The sequence below is a fragment of the Drosophila melanogaster genome, chromosome 2R, assembly GCF_000001215.4.
Source record: "Drosophila melanogaster chromosome 2R".
NCBI classification, from domain to species: Eukaryota; Metazoa; Arthropoda; class Insecta; order Diptera; family Drosophilidae; genus Drosophila; species Drosophila melanogaster.
In genome coordinates, this window is record NT_033778.4 from 10,437,908 (window position 1) to 10,465,750 (window position 27,843).

The 27,843-nt window shown below is 40.1% G+C and overlaps 2 protein-coding genes across 14 annotated transcripts; one reads left to right on the forward strand and one right to left on the reverse strand.

Moving 5' to 3' along the window:
- Positions 1-77: 77 nt before the first annotated feature.
- Positions 78-27,794, forward strand: Galphao (G protein alpha subunit o). Of its 10 annotated transcripts, NM_165773.3 has the most exons (9): positions 78-199; positions 1,468-1,538; positions 7,477-7,717; positions 10,292-10,476; positions 10,565-10,725; positions 22,996-23,124; positions 23,189-23,318; positions 23,383-23,536; positions 23,606-24,779. In NM_165773.3, the coding sequence occupies exons 3-9, from the start codon at positions 7,600-7,602 to the stop codon at positions 23,791-23,793; spliced, it is 1,065 nt and encodes a 354-aa protein (NP_724935.1). In that variant the 5' UTR covers positions 78-199; positions 1,468-1,538; positions 7,477-7,599; the 3' UTR covers positions 23,794-24,779. The 10 variants fall into 10 exon arrangements, with proteins under 10 accessions (NP_724935.1, NP_724934.1, NP_788305.1 ...); NM_165772.4 differs by lacking the exon at positions 7,477-7,717 and having other exon boundaries at positions 1,468-1,724; NM_176125.3 differs by lacking the exons at positions 78-199; positions 7,477-7,717 and adding an exon at positions 341-444 and having other exon boundaries at positions 1,468-1,724.
- Positions 11,443-20,985, reverse strand: Cyp49a1 (Cytochrome P450 49a1). Of its 4 annotated transcripts, none has more exons than NM_136744.4 (14): positions 20,772-20,985; positions 18,018-18,250; positions 17,616-17,779; positions 17,377-17,542; positions 14,391-14,471; positions 14,181-14,297; positions 14,016-14,092; positions 13,316-13,511; positions 13,072-13,246; positions 12,838-13,007; positions 12,685-12,763; positions 12,514-12,619; positions 11,973-12,094; positions 11,443-11,893 (listed from the first exon to the last, which is right to left on the reverse strand). In NM_136744.4, the coding sequence occupies exons 2-14, from the start codon at positions 18,218-18,220 to the stop codon at positions 11,780-11,782; spliced, it is 1,770 nt and encodes a 589-aa protein (NP_610588.2). In that variant the 5' UTR covers positions 18,221-18,250; positions 20,772-20,985; the 3' UTR covers positions 11,443-11,779. The 4 variants fall into 4 exon arrangements, with proteins under 4 accessions (NP_610588.2, NP_001246256.1, NP_995803.1 ...); NM_001259327.2 differs by having other exon boundaries at positions 20,532-20,985; NM_206081.2 differs by lacking the exon at positions 20,772-20,985 and adding an exon at positions 20,166-20,325.
- Positions 27,795-27,843: the final 49 nt, after the last annotated feature.

The window sequence follows — 27,843 nt, forward strand, 5'->3', positions numbered from 1 at the left end:
GTGCTGGTCAACAGCCACCCCCGCCGCGTCCAGTGCTGCGCACCGACGCCGCCAACAGCTGTTCGAACGCCTCGCTCTGCAGTTGGAAAGAGCGAACGAAGCGAGAGAGAGCAGCTAAATTTTCGCACACCAGAAAAGTGCAATTTACCAATATCACTGCGGCCAAAAATACAAGTGCAAGTGCTCGGCAAGTGCAACGGTAAACTATCACGATCGGTGCAATAAATACAGCGAGTCGCGAAAAAGAAGCGCAAAGCGAACGGAACCAATAAGAACAGCCAAACGCAAAAGAGAGCCTCCTGCACACACACGCACACAGCAGGCTGAAGCAGACCCACACACACGCATACACTAGTGCGGTGTGTATACGACTGGAAAACTAGGCGGTGGTAAATGTGAAGCTGAAAAAAGCTGAAAAAAAGGAAAAGGAAAACTCGTGGGGTGGTGGGTGGCGGCCCAGTGGGCGGGGGGTGTGGCGTGTGCAGCGCGTGAGAGTGCGTAGTGCGTGCGTGTGAGTGAGTGAGTGTGTGCGCGCGTGTGAGTGAAACAGCGACAAACTAAATGAAAATTTATACATCCGAAATGGTTAACAGTTTGCATAAAAACGGCATTACTTTTTGCATATGTTAATGTGCTTAGGCAAACGCTCGAAAAAGAAAACTCCACAACCCACCGCCTTTTTTTCCACCAACCCGGCGCTTTTTTAGCGCCTACGCCCACGCTTAATACATACACACTGCATAAAAAACATACAAATAAAACCAAAAAAAAAAAAAAACAAACAAAATTTATAAAAGTTTTATTAAAAGTGTGACAACAAAAAATAAGTGGTATCCAAAAAATAAGCTTGAGTTTTTGGCTCTTTGACCTCGAGACTAATTCACTTACATGATAAATTACCATCGTTCTTATCGCGATCCAGCATTATCTGATGGATTTATCTTATCAGCGCGATTGATGAATTTTGTATCGATATCGCAAACATGCTCCATATGCAAATTAGCTGGCTATCATTGCTTTTATTTTTACTTTGCGTCTGCTGATAAAAAACAAAAGCAACATAATTGATACAGTGCGCGGCCCATTGCACAGACAGTGGCGGTCATAAAATTAGTGCTTGTCTCAGTACAGTACAACATCCATAGAGCGAACGATGTGTTCCATAAACCTTGTAACATCAGTTTAAAATAATCTTTTTAACTATTACATACAAATTAATATACAGCTGTGTTTCTCATAATAGTTGAGTAACAGAAAGAATATTACAATTACAATTACAATTTGTGTTTATACACAGCAGACAAAATTAATTTAAGATAACTCAACATTATTATTTTGAACTCGGCTGTATATTTAACACATCCTTGATATTCATTGGTTCGCCTTATCGATCGCGCACTGTTTATAGTGAATCATCCGCTGACCCGTGTATTTGTTATTGTTGATGGGTTCAATACTCCATTTCAGTTGAAATCGTTAAACTGTACATAAGCAAATAAGACATAAAGAAAAAAGTCCAGGAAAATTGGAAAACAAAAGCCCGAAAACCGAAAAGCCCCGTGTAAATCCGAATCCGAATCCAAATCAGTATCCAAACCCAACCACAATGGGCTGCACCACATCCGCCGAAGAACGCGCCGCCATCCAGCGATCCAAACAGATCGAGAAGAATCTAAAGGAGGATGGAATCCAGGCGGCCAAGGACATCAAGCTCCTGCTGCTGGGTAAGTGCACTTTTCGTCGCTTTTTCTCGTTTTTCCACTTGGGTTTTTCTCACCGGAAATGGAAATCCTGCTCAGCGTTTACCTTTCCACTCGACTCGACTCTATTGTTCGTTCTATTTTGGTGGAAATTGCTGGTTTATCTATCGGCCGCCAGATTCCGGGGCACTTGGAAAATTTTATTTTCGGTTTTATGTGCCGATAGATAGGGGGATATTTATTGCACACACTTTTACTCTGCGGCGGAAATGCTGGATGTACTGGACGCAATTTTGGATTAGCTGCTCTTCAATTTCCATCAAGGCTTATATCAGAGTTCACATTTTTTAGAAGATTCAAAGACTGGAATAAAAGTAAATTCAAAAACTATGATTTTTGTATGTACTGACTGGTTATTTAAATTAAATGTAATGACTTGTTGCCCCACAAAAGGAATCGAACTCAAGGTTATTCCACTCTATTTGAGTGCTGATGAATCGATTCCATGACAAAACTATTTTTAGCGTGTTTTTTTTGGCCAAGGCGAAACCGAAGTAATTTGGGTCAACTTTTGGGTGTTGCATGTGGCATGGATATCCGAAAATAAAATGGACTCATGCACCACTGTGCATGCAACATCTTAGACAATGGCAGCAGCAACAGTTGCATCCGCCCTCGTGGCAGGCGAGTGTGAAAACCTAAACAGTTTCGAGGAGCCATGTGGCCTGCGGATGACTCGGTCCGATTAAAGTGGTTTCAGTACCAAACAGTTCGATAGTGATGAAATAATTACAATGTTTTTAAAAAATATATAAAATAATGACTAGAATTAGCCAAATCTAAGAAAACAGTGCAAATTATCTGAACATAGCTTAAGAATTTAAAGATGCTAAAAAATCATCATGTAGATATTGTCTTTGCTGTCATCTCTATCCTGCATCAGCCTGAATCTCATCGTCGAGTGCATCTGTGAGCTGCAGCTGCAGCCTTAGCCTTAGCCTTAGATTTTGTCCAAGTGCGTCTGCATCCGCCAAAAGATGAGGGCAATCGACGCCACTTGACATTGAAACAATTGCACGTGTGTGCCAGTGGGCGGGTGTGCACCATGTAGCATGGTTTCGAGGTGCAGTGTTTGTTAACCTGGTTGCGCCACTGACACCGAAATGTCAGTTAATCCCATTGACTTTGACTTGCCCCCGAAAACGAGATAGGGATGCAGTCAGGCAGAAAAAGGACAAAGCTGCAATATGCACGGGAATTTCTCTTTCACTTTAACATTGTACACAAACATGTTGCGAAAAACAAGCAAAATCTCCATATCGTGGATGCACTTAAAGCAGCATTCAAACAAACCAAAAGTTAAAGATATAAAGTTTACAAAACATTTAATGCTTAAACCAAAAATAAACCAGATCAAAGTACTTCTTATATGACTTAGTTAAGATAGATGCCTTTTTTTTTTTTTGGAACAAGTTTCTCAAGTTAATACATATTCCCCTGCTCTGTAACCCGTTTTTGTTTGCTGTGTAGGCCCATTACTTCCCACACAGTTGCTCGCTGTTGTTCTGTGCAATCAGGCAAAACTTTTAAACGCCCTAACAAGCAACAAGGAGCAGAGTCGAGTAGCGAGGAGTGCCGAGGAGGGAGTGTATTGCAGCCATGTTGCAACATTGAAAGTGCGACGGTATGGGCGATTCTCTCTGCAGGGGGTGGTGCCCAGAAGCCGGAGTCGGGGGCAGGTCGAGGGGCAGACGAATGGCAGGCGGAAGCATCGAATGGCGGCCAGGAAACACTAACGAAACAATGGACACAGCGGCACCGGACGGAAGGGAGCGAGAGGAAACGTGTACATGTCCTGGGTGTGGCTGCATACTTCACCACAGCACTGTGCCTCTCGAGTGGCGCCTCCTGGCGGAAGTTTGAAGAAACCGCCACTTGAGGCATAATTTTCAAGCCGAAAGGAAAGGCTATTGAGGAAACGTTCGATGCTCGTTTGTTTGCCACTTTGCCGGCCCTTGTGCCGTCGAGTGATATGGCTACGTGAAACAATCAAGAAACAATTGCTAACTCAAACTGACTAGTTGGCAAATAAACGTCGTAGAAGTTTCATTTTTGTAAAACCCCAACATTCCTAGATAGATAAGAACAAAAACTATTAGTTCTTTGGTAGAATTTTAAATAATTATTATGAGTTAAAAAAGATAAGACTCTATGTTTATGAACTCGAAAAGAATTTTGTTTTATCTTTTCCAATGATAAAAAATAATAACCATATTCCAATCAGAAGAACGTTACAAGTTTAAATATTTTTTAAAGTTATAGTTTATATACGAGTTTTTTATATAGTGGAATTTTTACTTTAATTCGTCTGAAAAAGTGCGTAACATCTTAAATATATTTATTGCGATCTGGAGAATATAATTTAAATACGCTCCGGGACCTATTAAGACCAATTCTTGGAAAACATTTCGATTTGTAACTTTGGGGAGAATGAAACATTCCGTTTTTCTAAAGCCTTAAAATGCGTCACCGATTTTTCTTTCAAATTCTTGAATAATTACTTATATTTCTTGATCAAATTATATTTTTTTTTATCAATATGGAGCTGTCGACAACCCATCCAATCTGGAACACCAAACATATGTAGCAAAGCAATTAGGCTGGGACCCGCTTCTCCCAAATTTCGGAGCCAAGCAGTCCACAAAATGACAATAAACAGGCTCGTTAAATAAACTATAAAAGATGCCAAATACAGCACAAATCGAACGTAATTGAGCAAAGTCAAATGTCGCCCGAGTGCCAAAAGGCCTCGCGACCTGCAACCCATGGAACGCCACAGAAAATGGAAAATGGCATTCGATGGATGGGTGGTTTTGGCTTGGGCTGAGCATGGGGTAGGTGCAGATTGTTTCGGACAAGTGCACAAGTGCTCCACTTTGCCGCTGTCTGTCACTTATTCGAAAGAGCGCAGAGTTCGCGTGATAAAACAAAAACAGAAAAAAACGTCAATTTGCTTGCCGTTTGTCGTTGGCTGCGGTTTGTGGTTCCGGCCCCTCACCAAATCGCATATATATATATATTGTAGTTCACCCTCTGCTTCTGGATCCCAATTCATTCAATAATTTCATTGGCCCATTCATTGTTTTCAATTTTTTTTTTTTTTTGCTCTTCTTCAATCATTTTAGTCCATATTCGCACAGTGATAATTTAATTAAATTCGTCAGGGGCATCGAGGTGACAACAGGGGATCCCTTTTGAATTTCAAATAGTGTGCAAAGAGCAGTATTAAATATTGGTGGACTTAGTTCTAAAAGTTGCTAAAAAAAATGTTGCAAATTCAGAATTTTTAAAAAGTTATTCGGTTTAAAGATTCATTTATAATAAATTTAAATTTTCATTTTGGGTAACTAAACCGTCTTACATACATTTCGAAAGTATTCAATTTCAATTTTGATCTAACAACCAGTAAATGTCACTTTATTTTTCCGTGCATGTTCTGCATTTTCAATAGTCCCTTTTTTTCAACATTTTCTTTTTGTCACGCCATTTGCTCGTAGTGAATTAAATTGCCTGCTTTCCTTTAACTCTTAACTCTTTGAAACAACAACAGGTAATTACAACCGACCTTAACTATTTTGGGGCGGTGGTGCCAGAATTCTTGGGAAAATAAAGCTTTACCGGAAAACTTTCCTCGTCATTGCCTCTTGTTGTAGGTTCAGAATCAAGATGTCAACTTCTAATTGACTGGTGGATGAGTTCAAGGCAAAATTAAAGCAGTAGAGCAAAACTGACTATTCTATAACTTTTGGAAATTTGAGATGTACTTGTACTTATTTGCTGAATACTAAGTAATTAAATAAGTTTATATTGGATTAAGAACAAGTGGGATGCAATCGATTAAATTTTTTTAAATACAACAAAACAAGCATTTGTTCAATTTGTACATAGGTAGTTATATTAATATTAAAGTTCTTTCCGTCTATTCCAAATTATACGAACATTTCTTTATGACAGTGAGGCTGCACTGTACAATTAATCATAAATATTTGTTGGCATTTCGACCGCCGATGGCCATGTCAATTCCTTAATTGAGGCTCAATGGCATTTTTTATGATAGCCTTAATTGACTTACCTATTATCTCGATTTGCAGTTGCAGGTATTTGAGGCATTGAGCCATTCAATCACAGTTCCTGTCGACAGAATCCCATCAATCGAACGAATGCGATTGTTTTATCTAATGGTGATTTTTCTCGATTTTCCGCTCTACCGTTATGTAGGCTTGGGAAGAGCGAGAGAGGACACAAAAGATCCTGCTGCTGGCCAACTGTTTTGTGCTAATGTGCTTTGGCTTGGCCCATAAACGTGGCAAAGTTCTAAAGCCATCGACTTAATTGTGTGTGGGGAGGGGGTACCAATGGCATTCTCCATTTAAACTGCAAAGCCACTTTAAGTTGCTAAAAAAAAAAAAAAAACAAGAAAACCAGCGAGGAAAAAGGAATATCGCGTGGGCGCACTCGTTGATTTTGGGGTTGTCCTTGTCTCGCGACCACTCGCTGTTTTCGTCCTGCGCAGACTCGTTATTGTGGCTCACACACTTTCCAGTGGCGCCGGCGCAAGTTCTCTCTTATCCTCTCTCTCTGCGTCTCTCGGAGCTTTCGTGTATACTATACGTGGGCGGCACCAGAATACGAGAGAGAGAGCACTTCCAGCGCATCCAGGCACATAGTTCCGTTAGCTCAGTTGAATTCTGCCAGCTCTCTAGAAAACTCGCACAAAAGAGAGCTAAACCGTTAAATTAAAGTTTTAAAGTTCAAAAAACGCTGAAAAAGTGTTAAATATATATAACAAAAATATGTAATAATATATAGTATAAATTAAAAGCCACCGCAACAATTCAGTTTGGCGCTTAATATGTGACTTCGCCGAAGTTCTACCCCCTCCTACCTCCTTTTTTTCGAATAAACGCATGAATCATTTTGCTGGAATACAAAAACAAATAGCTGCCAAGTGTACAAAAGAAAAGTTTTGTTTGTGCTTTTCTTATTTGGCTGAAAACCAAGAAAAAAGTAAAACGCCTCAATTTTCCAGTCCTCTCACTCCCTCCCTGTCTTTTGTTTATGACCACTTGTAAGACAGCGCGTGAATAATAAGTTTAAACAAAAGTTGTCAAATTTGTACCATTAATTGTATGTTCTCGTTGCAATGAATAGCAAATATTACAAAAAAATAACATTTTCACATAAAAATATAAAATAAAAGAAAATGCAGCAGTCGTATATTATTGATTTTTGCCATATTTGTACGCATTTTGAGTTTTGGTTAATGAAAACCACGCTCCTTAATTACACATTTTTCCATGGCTCGAAAAGCCCTCGCCTAGAGCTTTTCTATTCGCTGCTTTCACTCTCTCTCTCTTCGTTTCTAGTTTTTCCTAGCCAAAGACAACAAAATTTCCCGAGTTTCGTAGCGAGTAACGGGTTTCCTCGCTCTTGGACATGCGGGTTTTTCAGTTTACAATTAGACTCTACCGTTAGCGGTCAAATCGGGTATCCTTGAGAATCCCTTTTGCGCGGATCACAACAAAATGCGCAGATAAAAACAAAACTGAATTGTTTGGTGACATAATTATATATTGCAGTGTTGAATTGAAGAAAACCAAAGTTCAAAAACCTGAAAAAACCATAAAGAAGTGATTGAAAAATCAGTTGAAGTGCCGTACTGAAAATTAAAGTCCAGTGACACGATCGAATCCCTCGGATAGCGGAGTTAGTTTAGCCCCCCGAATTCGAGTCCCCGCACGTTGTACACCTGGTTTTTCTCGCTGGCAACGTAGTCGGCCATTGAGTTGGCCGATACCAAACGACCTTCAAAACGTTTTGCGTCGAGGCAATACGCACCATGGGCTGCGCACAGTCTGCCGAGGAGCGAGCCGCAGCCGCCAGGAGTCGCCTCATCGAGCGCAATCTCAAGGAGGACGGCATACAGGCGGCAAAGGACATCAAACTCCTGCTGCTGGGTGAGTTGTCCCCGGGAACGTAATCGAAACCAAATGAATCGAACGGAAACCAACCCAACTCAACTCGCTGAGTGTGCCACACACATGAATATTTGATTCGCGGCACGGCTAAAATTAGTGTAGCATACTTAGCGGCTGCCCTGGCGTCTCATTAAATCCGCTAAAATGTCCTTAGGGCATGAGCTTCGGCTCTATGGCAGCCTTGGCCTTTGACCGATGCTATTTGTGGTGCAGAACAGGACAGTCTAAGGTCCTTTGCTTTGACGCGTTCTTAGCTAAACGTGTTTCTGTTTTTTTTTTAGTCACGACATTCTTACTCGTTGTTCTTTCAAAAATAAAACTTTAACATAATGTAAGTTCCTTGACTCTTTTTAAAAATAAACGAACGGCTTGGAGGAATAAATCATCATACAATCAGTCCATCTTGAAAATGAAAGTCATCATGACTGGAACTTTTGCAACCCGATAAATAAATCCCACTCAACTTCGCTATTTAATTATTTAATTACTTTATATCGATTGTGCCGACAGAGGAACTGCAAGTGGTGATTCCATTTTCTTGGCACAGTTCCCTTGGAGCGAATGTGAAATGCCATCAATTTAATAATCACAATAATATTTTTATGCATCAGACAGAAAGTTCAAGGTCACTCGCTTGCGGGTGAATCGAATGGAGAGTTTGTGTGCAAAAGTCGGGCTATATAGTGTGCGCATATGTACATATGTAAATAATAATATATGGCAGTTGATTGTAATTGCAATTGGATTCCGATTTGTGATAAGCGAGCGTAATAAACATGTCCGCTCGGAGGCATTAACAAATGAAAAATAGACATTGCATCGGCATAAATAAGGTTTGCGAATTGTTTCCGCTTGCGAAAGAGTATGAGAATTGACCAAATTTGGTCGGAAAATGTAGGAAAATTGCATTTCGCTATTCGTTCAGCTGGGCGCGTGAGTAATTTCCATCTATATTTTCATATACTCTGCAGTAGCTCTCATCTCATCTCCGGCTGCATATTTCCAAGCAAGCAACAGCCCCATTTCGCTGTTTACATTTCGGGCATTTCATTTAATTTCCTCTTTTGCTCGGACTGAGCATTTTCGGGCGAAAATGTTTGGCAGGGGGAGAAGATTTCAGTTTCTGACAGTTTTGCGTATGTTTCAGAATAAAAATGTTCATTTTCAGGCAACACCCACTGCGTGTGTGTGATGGCGAGTGTACTGGAAATGTTTATTTAAAAAAAATTGTATTTTTTGTACTGCCATGCCGTGCGCATCCAAGAATTAATAATAATAATCAGAGCAACGCGTATGAAAATAGCTCCATCCTGCTCCGTTGCCGAATCTTTTGTTTTCCTGCAATCCACGAAGGCATTAAAATTAAGCACTTTGCCTTCGATTTCCACACAAACAAAACATTAATCTCAGGTGCCTACTCAGTCCCCCAATTGCCTCTATAAACAAGCCAGGCAAAATTTCCCTGTTCGCTGCTGCTCTTGAGTTTTCCAAATCTAAACATTTTCTGAGAGAAGCTCTTTTTTCGTGAACTGTTCTAAGATCTTTTCAAGAAGTGTGGACTTTTTCAAGTGGTGGACAATGAACTCTTTATTCTTTTACATGGAAAAACAATTTTGAATTGCAAACTATTTTAGTTTCATGGCGAGTTGTGCACCTTTTCTTTGATAGAAATCAGAAGGTTAACAAATTTCAGTATCATTATAATATTGAAATAATGTAAGCTTTGATGTATGTACGTATAATGTTAGTTTATAGGCACTCAAGGAGTAGTTTTATCAAGCATTTTCATACTATGGCCAACCAATTGTGTTTTAATTAAAGCTTCTTAGTGAGGATTAAGCTTAGTGGGAAACGAAAATGGGCAAATGAAATTAGCATTTATCAAATTATTCCATTTTCCCAAGGACAGCTTGGCTAAGCAATTTTCCAGCCGAGCTGCCAGTTATCTTGATTATCTCGTTTATCACAAAACCCCCTTCAGTAGACACTCAATTAACAAATTGCATTCAATTGCATGGAAATTCTGCTGGAATCGCAGCTCGCAAATCCTTCAAAGCCTTCAGCTAGCAAAAAAAAAAAAATTAAAAACACCCAATGAAATAGAGATGTAGACGAAAGTAAAGGAGTCTATATACACAATCGCCGGATGACCAGGGCCAAACAATTAATCCTTTGTTTGCCATTTATTCTCTGCCATTTATGCCCCACCTCCTTGCGTTTTTCTCATTTCTTTGGCCCAACGGCATCTCAAGATGATACATTGACAACGGCGATGATGATAATAATAATCACGATGCTGATGTGGGTGGATGGGGCTGGCTGGCTCTGTGTGCTCAAAGGCCATTAAGTCCAACTTGAGGAATACAAAGCACAGACATTTAGTGCTCGAGAACTAAACGCAGCATAAATATTTGCAACCCCCGTCGGGTTCTTTTATCGGCGCCGATAACCGCATAACCAGACGCATAAATAGATCCTATATATGTACATTACATTACATCTGTAATCTTAAATTCCACCACGCATTGCTAACTTTTTGTGCATTTCTTCTAGGTGCCGGTGAGTCGGGCAAGAGCACAATAGTCAAACAGATGAAAATCATTCACGAGAGCGGCTTCACTGCGGAGGACTTTAAACAATATCGACCGGTTGTCTACAGCAACACAATACAATCATTAGTTGCAATATTGCGCGCGATGCCAACCCTAAGTATTCAGTACAGCAATAACGAGCGAGAGGTAAGTCCCCATTGAGTGCCCATTCACGCTCACAGTCACTAACCCGGCCATTTCCATGCCACTCTACCTCCCCACCCAACCCAAACAGAGCGATGCCAAGATGGTGTTCGACGTATGCCAACGCATGCACGACACCGAGCCCTTCTCGGAGGAGCTGCTGGCCGCCATGAAACGCCTCTGGCAGGACGCCGGTGTCCAGGAGTGCTTCTCGCGCAGCAACGAATACCAACTAAACGATTCCGCAAAATAGTAAGTACCAAATCAAATCGCACTAACGCACCAATTTATCCACCTTGGAATGGAGTGCCAAGTGATGCGGACAAATGGTGGTTCGAATTATTTCAATTAGTTGGCAAACACGCAGGCTGATTGAATAGTTGAATATTATTTTAAATGGTATATTTGGTAGTGATTTAATAGTCTGTACAATAGAGTCTAGCAAAAGTAAATTGTAGCTAATTGTTAAAGTTTAAAGCTAATTGTTTAGCAGATTAAAAGAGCAAGACTGCACCTTAAAATTAATTGAGGACTACGCTCTTTTATATTTCTGCCACCTGAAATTCAATACTCTTCAGCTTTCCAAGGCCAAATATATAATTATTGGCCCTGTCTTCAGGTCTATTTTAAGCCACATCCCAATGACTTTGGAATACGTGATTTTCGCCAATTTAATTACTCTTGTAACCGAATATTTTTGCGTTTTATGCGTTGTATAATTTTCTAAAAATAAATTAAATTGTGCAGCTTTGTGGCTTTAGGAAAAAGTCTTCAAATGCCCCTTAAAGTCAGCAAAGCATATTCAAGCAACAGAGCTAATGATACACTTACTAAAAAGTAATTAATCATGAGTCTAGATTGGCGTTTGCTTGACCTTAGCCATCACACTTTGTCCCAAGTTAAGCTCACTAGGCTTTTGATTAATGATAATGCATGGCAAGAAAAACAAACAGAAACAGACAGCTTATTGCATACTTTTCGACGCTTTATTGGTTACAATTATTCTTCGAGAAGAAAACTACTACTAAAGCATGGGGCGGATATAATGGGTCCTATATACACATGTATCAGCATAAATACACAACGATTATTGAGTTTAGTTACTCGCACACGCACCCACAAAACTGCGCTCGTGGCGATGGGATGTACTGAATTTGTCGGAACTGTGCTCCATGTACATTTGCTTAATTAAAATGAAGCATAGCAACAGCAGCTGAGCTTTGACTATAAATATCACACATCCGCCGTGTGTAACTGCAGCTTTGAGCTCCATGATGGGCCTCCGGTTCCCTTTGGTGCAGACAGCTCACTCGTCCCTCAGCGTTAGTTTGAAATTCAGAGGCGACTGCGGAATGTACGTGGAGTTCACACGGTACACAAACTCTCCGGAATTGTACGAGACCTTGTATTTGCGGAAGATCTGTGCCGGGAATCAAATATGGCAAATTAAAAGGGGGTAACTCTGGCAAAGCCAGGTGCAAAACATGATTAAAACCCACCTTGGCCAGCAGCGTGTGCAACTCGATTTCGGCGAACCGACGACCCACGCACATGCGACGCCCAAAGCCAAAGGGCAAACTCACGAATGGGTGAATTTTTTGGTTGGCATGGGGGCAGCCAGCTGAAAAGAAACGCCACTCTGGTTAAAACACTGCGAAAAAAAAAATGCGACCTTGGACCAAAAAAATACCGTGTAACCTGTCGTGAAAGAAAATAAATTATATCTGCGCACGAAAGCACTTAAATTTTTGTGTATCGAAAGCGCAATAAACAATTAAGCATTGTACGTTAACAAATCTGCAGATACACATAAAATATGCATACATATATAATAACTACTAGATACTTGATAATTTTATTTCTGGTGCGATCAAAAGTTTGATTATATACCCATTTTTATTTAAACTGTACTTTTTAAGCCTTTTTTCTGCTCTTCTCTATATATTTTAGTCTGTCACCAAAACATTCACTGTTTTTTAAGAGCCAAGTGCTCGGCATTTTATGGTGCTCAACGAAAGCGTTCTGTGGTATCCAACTCACCTGCATCCGTGGACTGTTTCAGCCAGCGCTCGGGCAGAAAACGCTTGGGTTCTGGGAAATATGCGGGATCGTTTGAAACAACCAAATGGGGAAAGATAACGTGTGTCTGAAAGGAAACAGAGATGGCAGTGAGCTGGCATTCCAAATGGTCACCATTTCCCGGAAACTTACGCCTTTGGGCACGTGGTAACCATTGATGACAGCATCCGACTGAAGACTCCGTCCATTGGCAATCACCACGGGTCGCATTCTAAAATGTTAAAGGGAATTTTACTTGTTAAAGAAGTCACTCAATTAACTCAATTGAATGGAAAACTGTCATACCGTAGAGTTTCCTTTACACAGGCTCGCAGGTAGGGCATTTGCTCCAGGACATTCTGGTTGATGTCCGCCTCTCGATGGGGAAACACCTTCTGCAGTTCATCGAAGAGTTTTTTCTGTTTATCTGGGTTTTTGGCCAGCTGATAGATTGTGGAGGAGGCTGCCACAGAGGTCTGCAAGATAGATTTATGCATTAAATATTACTAAATTTATCGATTAGATAGTATATTAGCTTACAGTATCGACTCCAACCAAAAACAAATCCAGTGCCAAAATGGCAGCCAGTTTGCGATTGCCCGTCTTTCGCACTATCCGCTCCACAATGGATATATCCGCCTCGGATTTGGACAATCCTCTAGCCTCATCGGCATCGGCCTTGTCCATGGTCTTGCCAATGTTCTTCATGCAAATTCTGGGATGCAAAGTGATTTCTTGATGTTATTATTTGCTCAATTATTCGCGTTTTTTATGCTATGCTCACGCTGTGAACTGATCCAAAGCCTTGACGAAGCTCCTGTATGCCTTGGTGGGATATATTCGCCATAGCGGCATTCGCAGCTCCAATTCCGGAACGGCCCAGAAAAATGTGTTGATAGCCTCTATGATCTGTTGGGCCTCTTCGCTGCCCTCGGGGGACAAACAGCCCAATCTCGTGTCCAGGGAAACGCGACCGACAGCTAGAGTTCGTTTCAATAAATTAATTAACAAAGTTACGTCAAGGCAGCTCATAAATTTTATAAGCACTATCGTTTCTCTTCTAGGAAGACCAATACACTGTACAGTACACTTTACGCTTTCCAAGAAAAACTAATACCATGTTGTAGCTAAAACAGGCAATTAAAAGTTTTCTAATATGCTAATAGAAGAGTTGATGAAGTTTACTTGTTGTTCGAGCTAACAAATTGTACTGAAAACTTTAAATAAATAGTTTAACTAGAAGGATGCACAGCGTTAGTTAAATTTGTTGATGCTCTAAAAAAGTTTTCTTTACAGTCTTAACAAAATAAAAATAACTAAAACACTTGAAAATCTTCCCGAAATTAGTTTATAACTGTCAAGGGGGCACTGCAATAGTCCTTGGATTCGAAAAGTATAGCCTAATTGCGTCTTCAATATTTCAATGCGATTGGCCAGCAAAGTGTCATAATCGCATAAGTGAAACGAAATTGGCAACAACTTACATTCCAAGGCCCATTTGTAGAGCTCGTGCAGGAAATTGGCTGGCAGCTCGTCCTTTTCGTCGCGCATCAGCTCGATACTGCAGATGGATATAGAGTATATGTAGGTATACCCAAGTATATGTTGATTGCATCACAGCTTGGCTGGATGCTTAGGCTCCGACTTACCGGCCCATAAACTCGCTGGCAATGTCATTTAGCGGCGGAATGTACTTCTTGGCGGTCTGCGGCTGCAGCAGGATGTGCTGCACCTCCTGTCTGAAGGCCTCCCACTTGGGGCCATGCCTGAATGAGGTACAAAAAAAAATAATGTGCAAAAATAGTAAGTACGGTGGTTGGAGCCTGCCACAATATCCGTTATATAAGCACATTACTTACACGCCAATTAGGCCGGCCACATCGCCAAAGAAATCGCGTCGCAGGTCGCCCTTGTAGTGGCGCAGTGAGGGCATCGACGGTCTGAGTTCCATGGCGAATAAAAAGTGAGTGCACACAAAGGGACAAGCCGGAAAGTACACAGAGCGAAAACTATTAGCACATTCTCAATAAAATTATTATGTGGGAGTAAAATCTATGAAACTAAATGTGCTATAACTTAATGTGCAAGCATTCTAGCTGATTATCCATACAAACTTATTCAATTATAGTCCAATAAGACGAAGCTCTTAATGATATACTACAATAATTAGATTGTTGAATATAAGTCTTTTTTAACCATATTTGTATCTTTAATTAGACAAAGGTGTGTTTATTTAAATGTCCGAAAAGAGAGATACTTATATCATCCAAAATTGCATTAACAAACTTCAGTCTGAAGACCTAAAGTGGCGCGATTTCATTAACAATTTGGTCACTTTTTTCTGTCTGTAAAAGTGTGAGCATGCCTGGGTATGGTGTGGCTAAAACCCCACCCCATTTTTGGCCACCCAAACGCCCCCTTTGAGGTCGCTTGCCCTTGCGTGCAGACAGACCGGCGACGACAACATCAAACACAAAATGAAGCGATTCAACTCCATCTACTAGCTTTCAGGACCTCAGATATATATGTATATATATATATATGTATATACATGCATATGTACATATGTACATATACCCACCTCGAACTTGCATTATATTTGCCTACACTCGCATGTCACTGGGCAAATAGAAGAAGCGTTTTTATTGGCTTTTGTTTTATGCAGCACCCTGCCCCACAATTTAGCCAACAATTTGCCGCCTTTGACTTGACTGTTGTTACTTCATTCGAACTGACAATGGTGTTGCCCCAGGCAACGAAATGCTCAATTAAATGCGAGATTTAAGTGTAAATATGTATGTTTTCGAAACGTCGAGAGAACGCAACCCTGAAATGTCTATAGAACTAGTAATATTCCCCGCGAATTATGCAAATTTCGATTTTAGCAGTCAATTGAGAAGAACGCAATCGTTTAAAAATAGTCTGGCTCTCTATGAGTTGAATTTGCTATTTAAGTTTTTAAAATGCTAATGTTTGATATACCTAAATGTGAAATGGTCTATGGTAGAAGTGAAGTATCAAATGCTGAAAACATCACATAAACTAGTTTGTTTGAGTGAAGATTTCACGCTTAATCCGCAGTGACTACATAGGCATGCTAAACACCAAAACCGGGAACCCCCAGAAAGAAAACCCTCAATGTACAAGCTTGTAACCACAAGTTGACCCCAAGATTGTCACGATCGCAACTTTGGCCCAAAAGCCGGCGATTACTTTTTCCGACTTAGATATTCCCACACACACTTTTCGGATTTTATGGGCCTCGTAAAAAGAAGTCAACAAAGCCGACGCCTCTGGTACACACTTGTGTACATTTCTCTTGGCCAAATATCTTCATCAATCAGTTGGGCAGTCGCTACGTCTGTCAATCCGTCAGTTAGCCAGTTGGTCTGTTGGCCAGTGAGCAGTAGTTGGCTTCACACATCTGCGCCGGCAAATGGTTCATTCATCAATCTGTCTGGCGGTCAAAAAAAAAAAAGAGCCAACATTACGTTAATGTTGTCTCATGTCCAATCTATTAGTGATTCTTTTCAGTCGTTTTAATGATGACTTGCTAAACGCGTTCGCCAAATGCAAACAATGCGGGTTTGTCTGCGATTCACTATCGATCCGCACTTTTGTCCGCAAATCACATTTCGATGTGATATGATATGGTTAGATACTCGAGGTATGCGAAATATAAGCGTAACTTGTTAAATTTGGTTCATGGCCACTATGCGAGCGCATAGTGCTCGCAGATAAATCCGAGTGATAGGAGGAATGAAAGGCGAAGAAAAGAAAGCTTATAAAAGTTATGGACACGTTAGCGATCTGTGTGACTTTCGTTTTGTTTGTTTTTCAGTTTGTCTACTTCTTTGCTTGCTCCATCATTTCGGTCAGTTTTATTTATTTCTATGATGCAAAAACGCTTGTCGGATAGTTTGTGAATAGTTCGGATTGTTTGGTTTTATTTCGGTTGAATCTCGGTTGCTAGGCCTACGGATCGCAAAGCCAAACGAGAAGTGAAAGTCGCAACTAATTTCAATTTGACGGCTTTGTTTTATCGGGATGGATTATTTACAATCCCAAAAATATTGTATTTAAAGCGTCAAAACACCTCAAACTAAACACCATTCAAGATATTTAATTATAAGTATAAGCTTATGACTTTCAATGGTAGTTATTTATTTACTCATTCAATCTCATATAAATTGCTGATTTCATTTTCACTTCCCACACAAATGTGTCAGTCAGATTAAAAGCAATTTTGCACTGATGTTCGAATTTTACCACTGATTTCAATCTGTCGCCATGTTTTCACACATCCCGCTTAATTCGCATTCCCAGGCGCAATCGCCATTTTGTGCCTTCGTTAGTTAATAATTTAATTACAGGCTGCATTCATTCGGTATGCGCATAAGTAAACAGGAATTGCATTTGCATTGTGGAGGGTAAAAGGCGAGGCAAAGGGGTTCCAAACCACCCATGCATGACTGACTTTGCGTGTGGATAAATATGCTATATGCTATACCATGTGCGTGGGCCCTGGCATTTATGTGGGGTATTTCTCGCTACACAGACCAGGTGCAGCCATGCAGGACATGGGTAGGCATAATCTTAAATAAACAGCATATTTAACGAATTGCGAATCATGTTAGGGTTATTCAATAACAATAATAGTCTCAAAGCCTAACATTTCAATCACATCTAACTATCGAATTATATAACCCAAAGTGAGTTCAGATCACGACTTACGAACAAGCTGGAGATAATCAATCATACCAAACTGACATGCCACACACGTCGTATACGCAATTTCGCACTGCACCACCGAAGGATGATGGCAAAAGTTGATTAATCACTCACCGATGCGGCATCGCCTCCTCCTTCTTGAATATGTTACGAATCTCATCGCCATCGAAGACGAACAGCAGATCGGGATGACCAATGAGACCGCCCACTTTGGCCATCTTCCCATAGTTGACATGCAGCTCATTCATGACCTTGTCCAAGTCGCTGATTTTGTATGTTCCTGTCGGTCGATGGCAATGGTTCATTAGTTATCCTGGTCGGAGTTACAACGGATGCCAATAATGGCCACTCACCTATTAGTGGAGCGAAGCGCCAGGAGTTGCCAATCAGTGGCAAGGGGTATGGACCCGGTACTTCCGAATAAGGACGCACTGCAGCTGCCGGTGAAGAAGTGGTTTCTGCTGGTAGTGAGCTTGCTGTAGTCCTAGTTGTTGCTACTGATGTAACGGGCTGTTGGCTGTCAATTAGTGCAAATTGTATACAGTGAAAAAAACATATAAGCACCATATTATTACATTAGGTTAGTAGTGCGTTTTATTACTTAGATTCAAACTGAATCTAAGTAGATTTAGAAATGCAAAGAACAAGTCTTCTATTTGTAAAGTTAATTCAAAAATATTTAGTTAAACTTGGCAAAGTTATTCAACATTTTATTTCCATGTAAGCCAAGTCTTTGGTGTGGGAAAATCACGAACCTGACATTTAATTTCTTCGGATTCGACGACTCGCCCGTCCGCAGCCGTTGCATTGCAATTGATTTTTCAATTTCCGTGGCCACGCCCACTCCGCTGCTGGGCGGCGACACGGCACCACCAACGCCCCCGGAATGCGGCAGTATGGTGGTGCTGGATGTGGAGCGCCTCATCAGCGCAATGGATGTTTTGCGTAAGCCCGACATCTTCGGTTTGGTCCTCGGATCCACTCGGTCCTGTTGGGAATGGTATTATGTAAAAAGTTGAGCAATCTGCCTGCCGGCGGCAAACTAAATTGTGTATTTATGCTGATTCTCTTGGCGTTTCTTTCGCTCCTCGTGGCGGCGAAACTTTTGATGCATTTCCAAGTGGTTTGCCGGGAAAATCAATCAATAATAAATAAAGGCCATTCGCGTTTATTATTCAAAACGACTAATCCCACCCTCTTTTGAATTCTATACTCTGAAAAGCTGAACTGAACTGCGTTTCGTTAGAGTGCAAATATTGTGGCATACTCGCAAAATCCATATTCATTTTAACTTTCAGCACTGACAGCACTTAGTTCGAGTTAGTTGCAAAACAAACCCGGGCAAACAATCGTCGATTGTCCCTTGTCATCGGATTTTGGATCTCGGGGGAGCACTTAAGAGTAATGCATGGTAGGAGGGGATTCCCATTTGTCGGTAGACTCGGTGCCTTCCATTTTATGGTCGCTGCCAATAATCAAGTCGGAGTTAGCTAGCGTTAAATTGAGCACAGCTACAAGCCCTCGTGCAATGTGAGTTCAAACAAAGAAAACACAAATTGAAGAGCTATTGAAGTAGCGCCAATGAGGGCCAAATCAACCCTGACCAAGTCTTGTTTATTGTGCATAAAACTTAGTCTACTACAAGCAAAGGCTTTGAAGGAGAACCATAGAAGTTCAACTTTACAATGCTTTTAGTAAGTTTAGTAGTAAACAGTTCTTGGAAATAAAAGCGGCAAGCAACAAAGGATATGATATAAGATTTAACTTGAATGAGTTAAATTAACATAAAGTAAAGGCCATTCAATAATGTTCAAATACTTTTTAAAATAACCAAACCATTTACAACTGTGCAGGTCCTACTAACTATGAAAATGTACTTTCCAAGTTTGAAACAGCCTAAGTTCTAAGATGACTTGTTTTTGGACTTAATTCCATCACTTTTCTGGCTGTGTATAAACTTTGATTTTCTACCCAATAAGTCCACAGAACTTGACGGCACACACGCATTTAGTTTGAAAAGCAGTTGCTCCCCCGCAGGCGGAAAAAGTGGCAAAGAGGCAAGATTGCTCATACGCCGCGTATGCCATCGAACAATGGTGGCAGTGGCACTTTTGTGAGTCTGCTGCTGCTGCTTTCAGGCATTTTGTGCGCCTGCTCCCCAAAGGCAATATAATTTAAATGCCGAAAATTTGATGAAACAGAAATCTGCGCACCCGAATTCAGAAACTTAGCCGAGCTGCCAGCCATTATTCTTTTCATTTTTTCCATTTTTTCCCTCTGTTTGCGTTTATTTCTTGTGTACACTTGTGCGGCACAATGGCGGCGAAGCAGAGCGGCTTATCCTTGCCCTTGTCGCACAAGCGACGACCTTGAGGCTCTCGAGCGGTAGCAACAACAACTATCTGAGATATATATTTATATAAATATATATATAACGTATATATAGCATGGTTTTATCACCCAGGCGGTTATAATGAACTTGAGTGATAATCCTAGCGCCTGCGAGTAATGCAGAAGAAATGTCAAGCAGCCACTTGTCGTTGACTTTTATGGCCATTGTTCCAAAACAGCAGTTGGTTGGGGCGGGGAGGACAGCTGTTCTCTGGGCCGCGTTTCATTCACGCTCGAATGAAGACGAAATCGAAAGGAATCCTATTAGCATTCAGCTGCTAAATGAGCAAAAGGTGGTCGAAAGATCCCGAACGATTATGTCACTCTCGCTGGCATTCGACATCTTGGCAAATCACTTGGATATTGGTTTTCGACTCACTCGCCCTTCGAGGTGTGGCCAAAAAGCATATTCAAATTGGCTTTCACGCCGCCCAAGTTGGCCAAGATTCGAGATACAACTAGTTTAGCCAGCATGCCTAATTTGCTGGAAAAATGCAGCTGGGAAAACTCACTTTCGTCACTTTAATTTGTCGTTCATGAGAATAATTGCCGTTTCCTTTGTTTATCAGCCATTTCAAATTGTATTTACTATTTTAACTACTCATTTCAGGGGTTTGCAGTAAAACAAAACAAATTTGAGGACTTTAACTGCTTTTTTTACGATTTATTTGACACCAGCATTGCATTGAAAAGCCTACCATTAAATACTCGATTTTTTTTTCTGCCCCCATCAGTTTTCCGATTATAATCAAATTGGCCTTTCACGCTAAACGTTGATTTCTTCGACAGTCAAGTTGACTGAATGCCTTTCAGAGTGCAACTAGTTTACTTGACACGCCCAAAATGCATTGGGAAAACACCTCTCGAGAAAAACTCACTTGAGCGTTTGATTTATATTTTTTTCTATCGGTTTGCCAAAGCGTTTTTCTCGGCCTGCACTGCCAGTTGGTTGGGTTTTCAATCAACTTGTTGCCGATTGAGTTTCAGTTTTAGTTTTAATTTATTGGCGGTCTTGGTTTCCCGAACACTTTCAATCCGTTTGTGCACAATTAAAAACAGCTTTTGATGCCTATTGTTGTGCGGATTTCTATTGTGGCTTTGGCCAATTTCCCACTCACTCGCTCCGCTCACAAGCACTTGAAAAGCCGGGGAGATTCGCCAGGTCTTTTGTCACGCAACGCGAAGTTTATCTGCGGTAACTCTGACTTTTGAAAACCGAAACCACAACCAAAACCGAAACCGAATCCGAATCCGAGTCCGAGAGCTGCGAATGAAGCTCTGGAGTCTCAAGAGCTGTTGCCTCGTAGACCAACCGCGACGCACTAAACGCGATCGCCGGGCTTCTTAGTCTACTTATACGCCAAACGCTTTTGGCTCCACCAGCTGCCGATCTCGGCAAACTCTCAGAGTTTTGTCTTTTTGTTGTATTTTTTTTGTCGCGCTTCTGTTTGTTTTGTCATTTAAGGTATTTGTGCTAATTGATGCCACTGCTGCAGCTAACTTTATTGGTCTTTCTAGCCCAGAAACTAGTGGGCTTTGGTTTTTTTGATATTAATATGAAATTGAAAGTGCCTAATAATAGAAATCAAAAAGCAAAAGTTCGTGATAATATACACATAACGTCTTGTACTCCCTTGATTGACATTAATGAGGGACCTGATGAGTTTCGGATGGGGTTCGTGGTTTGAGGCTTATGTAAAATACATAAATAATTTATTATAAAACGCTGCTGGGACTAACGACCCATTTGCTGGGCTAAATTGCGCGCAAATCGCTTAATTGAAAAGGCCATAAAAGCTGGTAAGACAATAGTCAGCGGAAACAGGCTAATAAATTTCGCATGACAGCTTTACTAACCTGGGAAACGACAGCTGAGGTGAAGAAAACATGAAGGAGTTGAGCTTAGCTAGAAAAGGTTTTAAATAATTTTAAGCACATTATTTATAAACATTTCAGTAAGAAATTCAAAGAGTAATCAAACCGTCAAGCTTTCTCCGATTCTGTTCTTTCTTCAAAACAATCATAGTTTTTCAATCTGTAGCTTACTTTCGCTGCAATTTGTTTGTCAGGTCTATGATCCACTTTCAAGAAACCACAACTCAGGCACATGCCACACATTGCAACACATTTTCCGGGCTTACGAATTACAACTGCATGTGTGTCTGCGGTTTCGGATCAGTAAACAGAAAAGAAAACTTTTATGATGGACATGTTAAATAAGATCTCGGGTATAGCCAAGTGCTAACCAAGCGATTGCCCAATCGGCGAGCCCATCGGATCCGTTTGCAGCCGTTCAATTAACATTTGTCTAAGAAATTGTAACGAATATCGGGCATTAGCTTTGATTATGCAGTTGACCACACGGCCAACTTTTCCGCAAGAAAGGTTATGCTGGGCGAGCATGACTTAGCCAATTTCCCTGTGGCCAAACTGCAGGAGGGGAGCCATGGCCATCTTTTGAAGTACTGCTGCCGCTGCTACTAACTTTGGCCAACTTGTTGGGCAATTGTGCGTGTAATTTGGGCGAAAACCAGTTGACCAATGCATCCGATTTCAGCACGAGAGCAAGTCAAGCGGAGATTGATGCGATAACAAGCGCAGATTCCTCGACCAGCCTCAAAAAACTATTTGCGAGCCGATAGCAAAAAAGAGCTGGCCAACAAATAAAATTAGCTGCCGCACAGCCCTTTATTTTTTAAAGGCATTGCGTGCGGCACGTTAATTATGGCCCCAAAGCACACATACTCATATAACTGGCCACTGGACTCACTGGTGGACCCTCTTTGATGACCTACTTGTTGGCACTCTTGCTGCCCGAGCACGCAGACTCTATATGTGTATCTGAACACCTCCGTCTGTATCTGACCGATGCCTTTGCTTGGGTGACGGTTACATAACCGGCGAATAAAACTATTATGGGAAATATACAAATATGGCTTGTATGCACGGAAATTAGAACCAGAACAAGTCACGGAAATAGGAATCATTTTGAATGGCTACTTTCTGCAGGGAAAGCTGTTTGCATAGCCAAGTGAGCTGTGTGTGTGTGAGTGTGTGAGTGTGTGTGTGTGTGGGGGCGTGTGAGTGCCGGGGCTTTTCCCCATTTCCCATTTCTCTTTGGTCTCGACACGCGCTCAGGTTTTTTGTTTTTAATTGTTTGCTCAGCGCTTTGGTCTGCGCCTTAATTGTTTGCTCAAGTCTTGGCAGATACGGGCGGAAAATTGAGAATGGACGGGTGGAAGGGTTGGGTAAACATTTGTCTGGTCAAACGATGTGTGATGGGAAATGGAATGCTTTTGCTCCTGGCCTGTAACACTCTCTCCTTGCTCCTTTTCCTTGCAGTTTCCTGGACGATTTGGATCGGTTAGGCGCCAAGGATTACCAGCCAACTGAACAAGATATCTTGCGCACTCGCGTCAAGACCACTGGCATCGTTGAGGTACACTTCTCCTTCAAAAACCTCAACTTTAAGTAAGTAAAAAGATGCGATTTAAAAAGATACATATTCATGATAATCCACTATTTAATCGTACAGATTGTTTGACGTGGGCGGTCAGCGCTCGGAACGTAAGAAATGGATACACTGCTTCGAAGATGTCACGGCGATCATTTTCTGCGTGGCCATGTCCGAGTACGATCAAGTCTTGCATGAGGATGAAACCACGGTAGGCTGTCTAAATACTTGTTGTGAATATATCTCACTATTTTGATATCTTTATCATTCTATAGAACCGCATGCAAGAGTCGCTGAAACTGTTTGACTCGATCTGTAACAACAAATGGTTCACGGACACCTCGATTATTCTATTCCTGAACAAGAAGGATTTGTTCGAGGAGAAGATTCGCAAGAGTCCCCTGACGATTTGCTTCCCCGAATACACAGGTGAGTGGTCCATTCGAACTCGAATGTAAAAGTCTGGTTATTAATCCAATATTTGGACGGACGTTTCAGGTGGACAGGAGTACGGCGAGGCGGCTGCTTACATTCAGGCTCAATTTGAAGCGAAAAACAAATCAACCTCAAAAGAAATCTACTGCCACATGACGTGTGCCACAGATACCAATAACATTCAGTTTGTATTCGATGCTGTCACCGATGTCATCATAGCAAACAACCTGCGCGGCTGTGGACTGTACTAAGATGGATTCCAGGCCGGATCCCGACGATGTCGACGTCCGAGTCGATATTGATGATGATGACGATTATGTGGAGCAGAATGGGGGCGTTAGCAGGGAACACCGTAACGGTATTAAAGAGCAGCGCGGGAGCACAACAACCCACCAGCATTGATCAAAAAACCAAACAATTTAGGAGCAGATGATAGAACCAACCAACAAACCAACCGCAAACCACACAGAAAACATAGGACACTGAACAAGCAAAGCCCAAAGAACTTTTATTTGTTTAACAAAAAAAAACGGCGGACGGACGGAAATCCCGAATGGATGTTATAGGGAAAATGAGCGACAAGTACATTACATAATATCGATAATATTGAAGCAGATGCAGATGCAAATACACACAATGCTAATGATGATCAGGGCGACTATGACTAAATGAGGCAGCAGGCAACTGACACGGGGACACGCGATTAAAGTCACATCTGAAAAAAGGCAGTTGATTGAAAGGCATTTCCTATATACAAACATATACAAACACATACATATGCATTATGCAAAGCCACATGTACGACATGACACTAACACACTCACACGACAAACACAAGCGCCAACATTGCATACAGTTGTTGTTTGGTCTGAATAATTTTTATAGAATTTCATAATTTATGTGTAGTTTAGTTTCCTCATGTATTTATTAAAACAAAAACCAAACGAGCGTATATCTACATATACCGCATATATATATACATACACTTCTATACATATATATATATATATACATATATATAAATATTATATATTAAATGTTTCCTGTTGCAATCTCTCTTTAAAATTATTCATGCCATCAACGCTCTGCATTTGTCATGCTTGTTTAGACTTAAGTTCGAAAGTTTCAACAAAATCCAGCGGCAAAGGAAATATCAATATTCATTTGATTGAGTGTCAGCGTGTGGTCTAAAGTAAATATATAAAATAACAAACCAAAAGAGAAAAAAAAACAAATGAAAAGAAAAGAAACGAGGAAAGGAAAAAACACAAAATATGGAAAGCAAAATCTTTAACGTTAAGTAAAATTTAAAGATAAATGAAACGGATATAAAATCTATCTATTGTATTTACAAGAACAAAAACGAAGCAAAACTAAACTAAAATCCAGATAAGAGTCAAGTAAAGCAACGCGTATGTGGCCACTTAACTAACTTATGTAAAGAGCAGCAGTAGCAGCAGCCATCGATAATTGATTGATATACTTCAATGTAAATTGTACTTTGTTGAGTTTACGTGTATAGGAGAAGTTTAGCTGGCAAACACACAAACACGAAAACAAACGCATACTGAACACAAACTAAATATAATTTCCTTCACTTATTGAGCTGATTTGTTGTAACTTACAATGATTTGTGGCATTTAAACGAGGAGCAGGGCAAATCAGCGACGATCAAACACGCAATTCAACTTTGGTGGCGCACAAAAGCATGCTATATATTTTTGCCATATCTACGCACACCCACACACAAAATATGAATCAAAATGAATGGAACGCAGAACTCAAATCTCCCACAATGAAACTAAGGATTGTATGTAATAATATAATAATTTATAAATTCTACATTTAATGATAAAACATCTTCATACATGTACCTATGTATGTGACTGTATCTAGCGAATGGCATTTAACCCCAAGTATGTTGAATTGTTTGATTAGACTTATTATTATAATTATTATGTATATGCTTTGTATGTATGTATTTTGTGCATTTTGATTTTACATAACGATTTAGCTGCAATGAATTTATATTGTTATTTTAATAGTATTTCTTTTGTATCTGCCCAGTTCACGACTTCTCTCCTCCTCCTTCTCCTCATCCTTTACGCAAATATCCTCACTTGTGCTCTTGCTCTATAGTTGGACGGAAATCCATTTATGTTTTATAGTTTTTAAGCCTAATTTATGTAAACGCACACAAACACACACAACTTAAACATCAACTAAGTAAGTTTATTAGCGAAATAAATATTATTTAACATTCAAAAAGAACAAAGAACAGAAGAGTAGGGACAATTTGCGAAAAAAAAGCTAAACGACATCGTTTCAACTTTTAATTGGCAACCCCAGCAGATCCAGTGAAACTTTTCAAAAGTTGTGTTGGCCACAAAGTCCGTACAATTCCAAGATTTTATACACCGATCAGCGAACATTCACTTCTACGCATTTACTTAGGTCAGCCAACACTTTCCCATTTCCATGACCCCACCCGACCTCTCTACTATATCCTGGCCCAATCAAATACTGTAATATTTAATACGTATGTATTTCCATTCAACTTGTAAAATTCTACCAAAAAGAAAAAAACAAAAACGCAAAAACCATTTTCAAATAAAACTATTTATTCAAAAACAAAAACCAACAGCCATTTTGTTATTTTCGTTATTTGTTTCATGATTTCCTTACAGCCAGCAAAAGGTTTTGCATGAATTAGATAACCTATGTAGTTACTGCTGGCTTCGAATTTGGGGTAAAAAAAAGAAAAACCAAGTAATATACAGCAGACGATCAGTGTATCAGTCACTTGACCAGTAATGCAAAAGATCAAGAACACGAGAGTTTAATAATTGTATGTAACTATAAATAAATACCAAATCGATATATTTATTGACAATTTAATTAAGCCACAAACAAGAAAGTTATTCATTTACCTTTGAGACAAAAGTAAACAAGGTCGGTCTATATATACAGATATATAAATTTAAATAAATATATTTAGTAAAGGGAGAACAACAAATTGCTACAAACATACATACATATGTACTATATTTTTCTCGTAAATAATTATTAATCGAATACTCATACGGTAGCGACTATAATTTACCTCCTCGATGTCGCTCAACTTTCGAATCAGCAGAGATCGCAGAACTAAATAACTAATGAAAGCAGCATTCAAGTAATAGCAACATTCGATCATATAGTACAGCATAGTGTTAACCGCATTATATCGAATAAACTTTTTCATATTTTCAATACTAAATGGAATAGAATGGAACGGAAATGGAATCAAACATAATTCATATTTTTCTAAAGCTCATACACCTCTTTGCTCCACACACACCCACATAACTCATAAAATCGCAAGTCGCACCACTACTAAAATTACTTTAATAGCAGTTAAAACATTTATAAGTGAAATCCATAAAGAGCTATAACAACGGTAATGTGAATTACTTCGAATCAAATGTCCAAGGACATTCAGACACACGATTTTTTGTGAGTGGCGAATACCAAACTTTGGGATTTTAAGAGGAGCTGGAGGAAAGACGAGATGGCCAGTGGAACCAAGAGTATAGGTTAGACAAAGTTTAGACATTGTATCTAATCTAATTTGTAGCCTAATTATAAATGCTTTGGTTGTCCCATGCAACAGATCAGATTTGTTTAACTATTTATATACTTACCTATATTAACGTATGTGGAAATATAATTCTCCTCAATTCTTGAGCTCCTTTCCTCTCTCTAATGACCACATGGATGAAGTGTAGCTAATGGCCCATGGAAAATTTTTAAAATGAGTTTGAGGCGAGCCACGGAAGCTAACTAAGCTCGAACATGATGAATGAATTTGAATCGTTGAATTAAAAATTTAAAATAATATATAAAACATAAAAATAATGATATAAAAAACTGAAGTAAACCAAAATGTTTGTATGTAAAAGAAACTCAAAACGTTAGAGATCATCTACAATTTAAATAAATATAAATAAAACCAAGCAAGTTTGTTGTTTCTGAATGAAAAGATAGACCCATCTACTGGGTCCGAAAATACATCACTGGCGACGGCAGTCCACGTAGTGACGAAGCGCGCTAGGACAGATTGCATGGCACGACTTTCAAACAATTTTAAGAATCAGGAGGAAAAGTGGTGAAAAAGTAAAGGGGAAAATTAAAAAATTTGGTGCCACTTATTAGTCACGGAAAAGTAAAAAATCTGTTTTCGTCGCAATTTTGCTTGAAAATATTTAGCTGTCTGGTAATAAATGTCTTTTCACAAAGTCCTTCCAAAAAATACGTCCCCG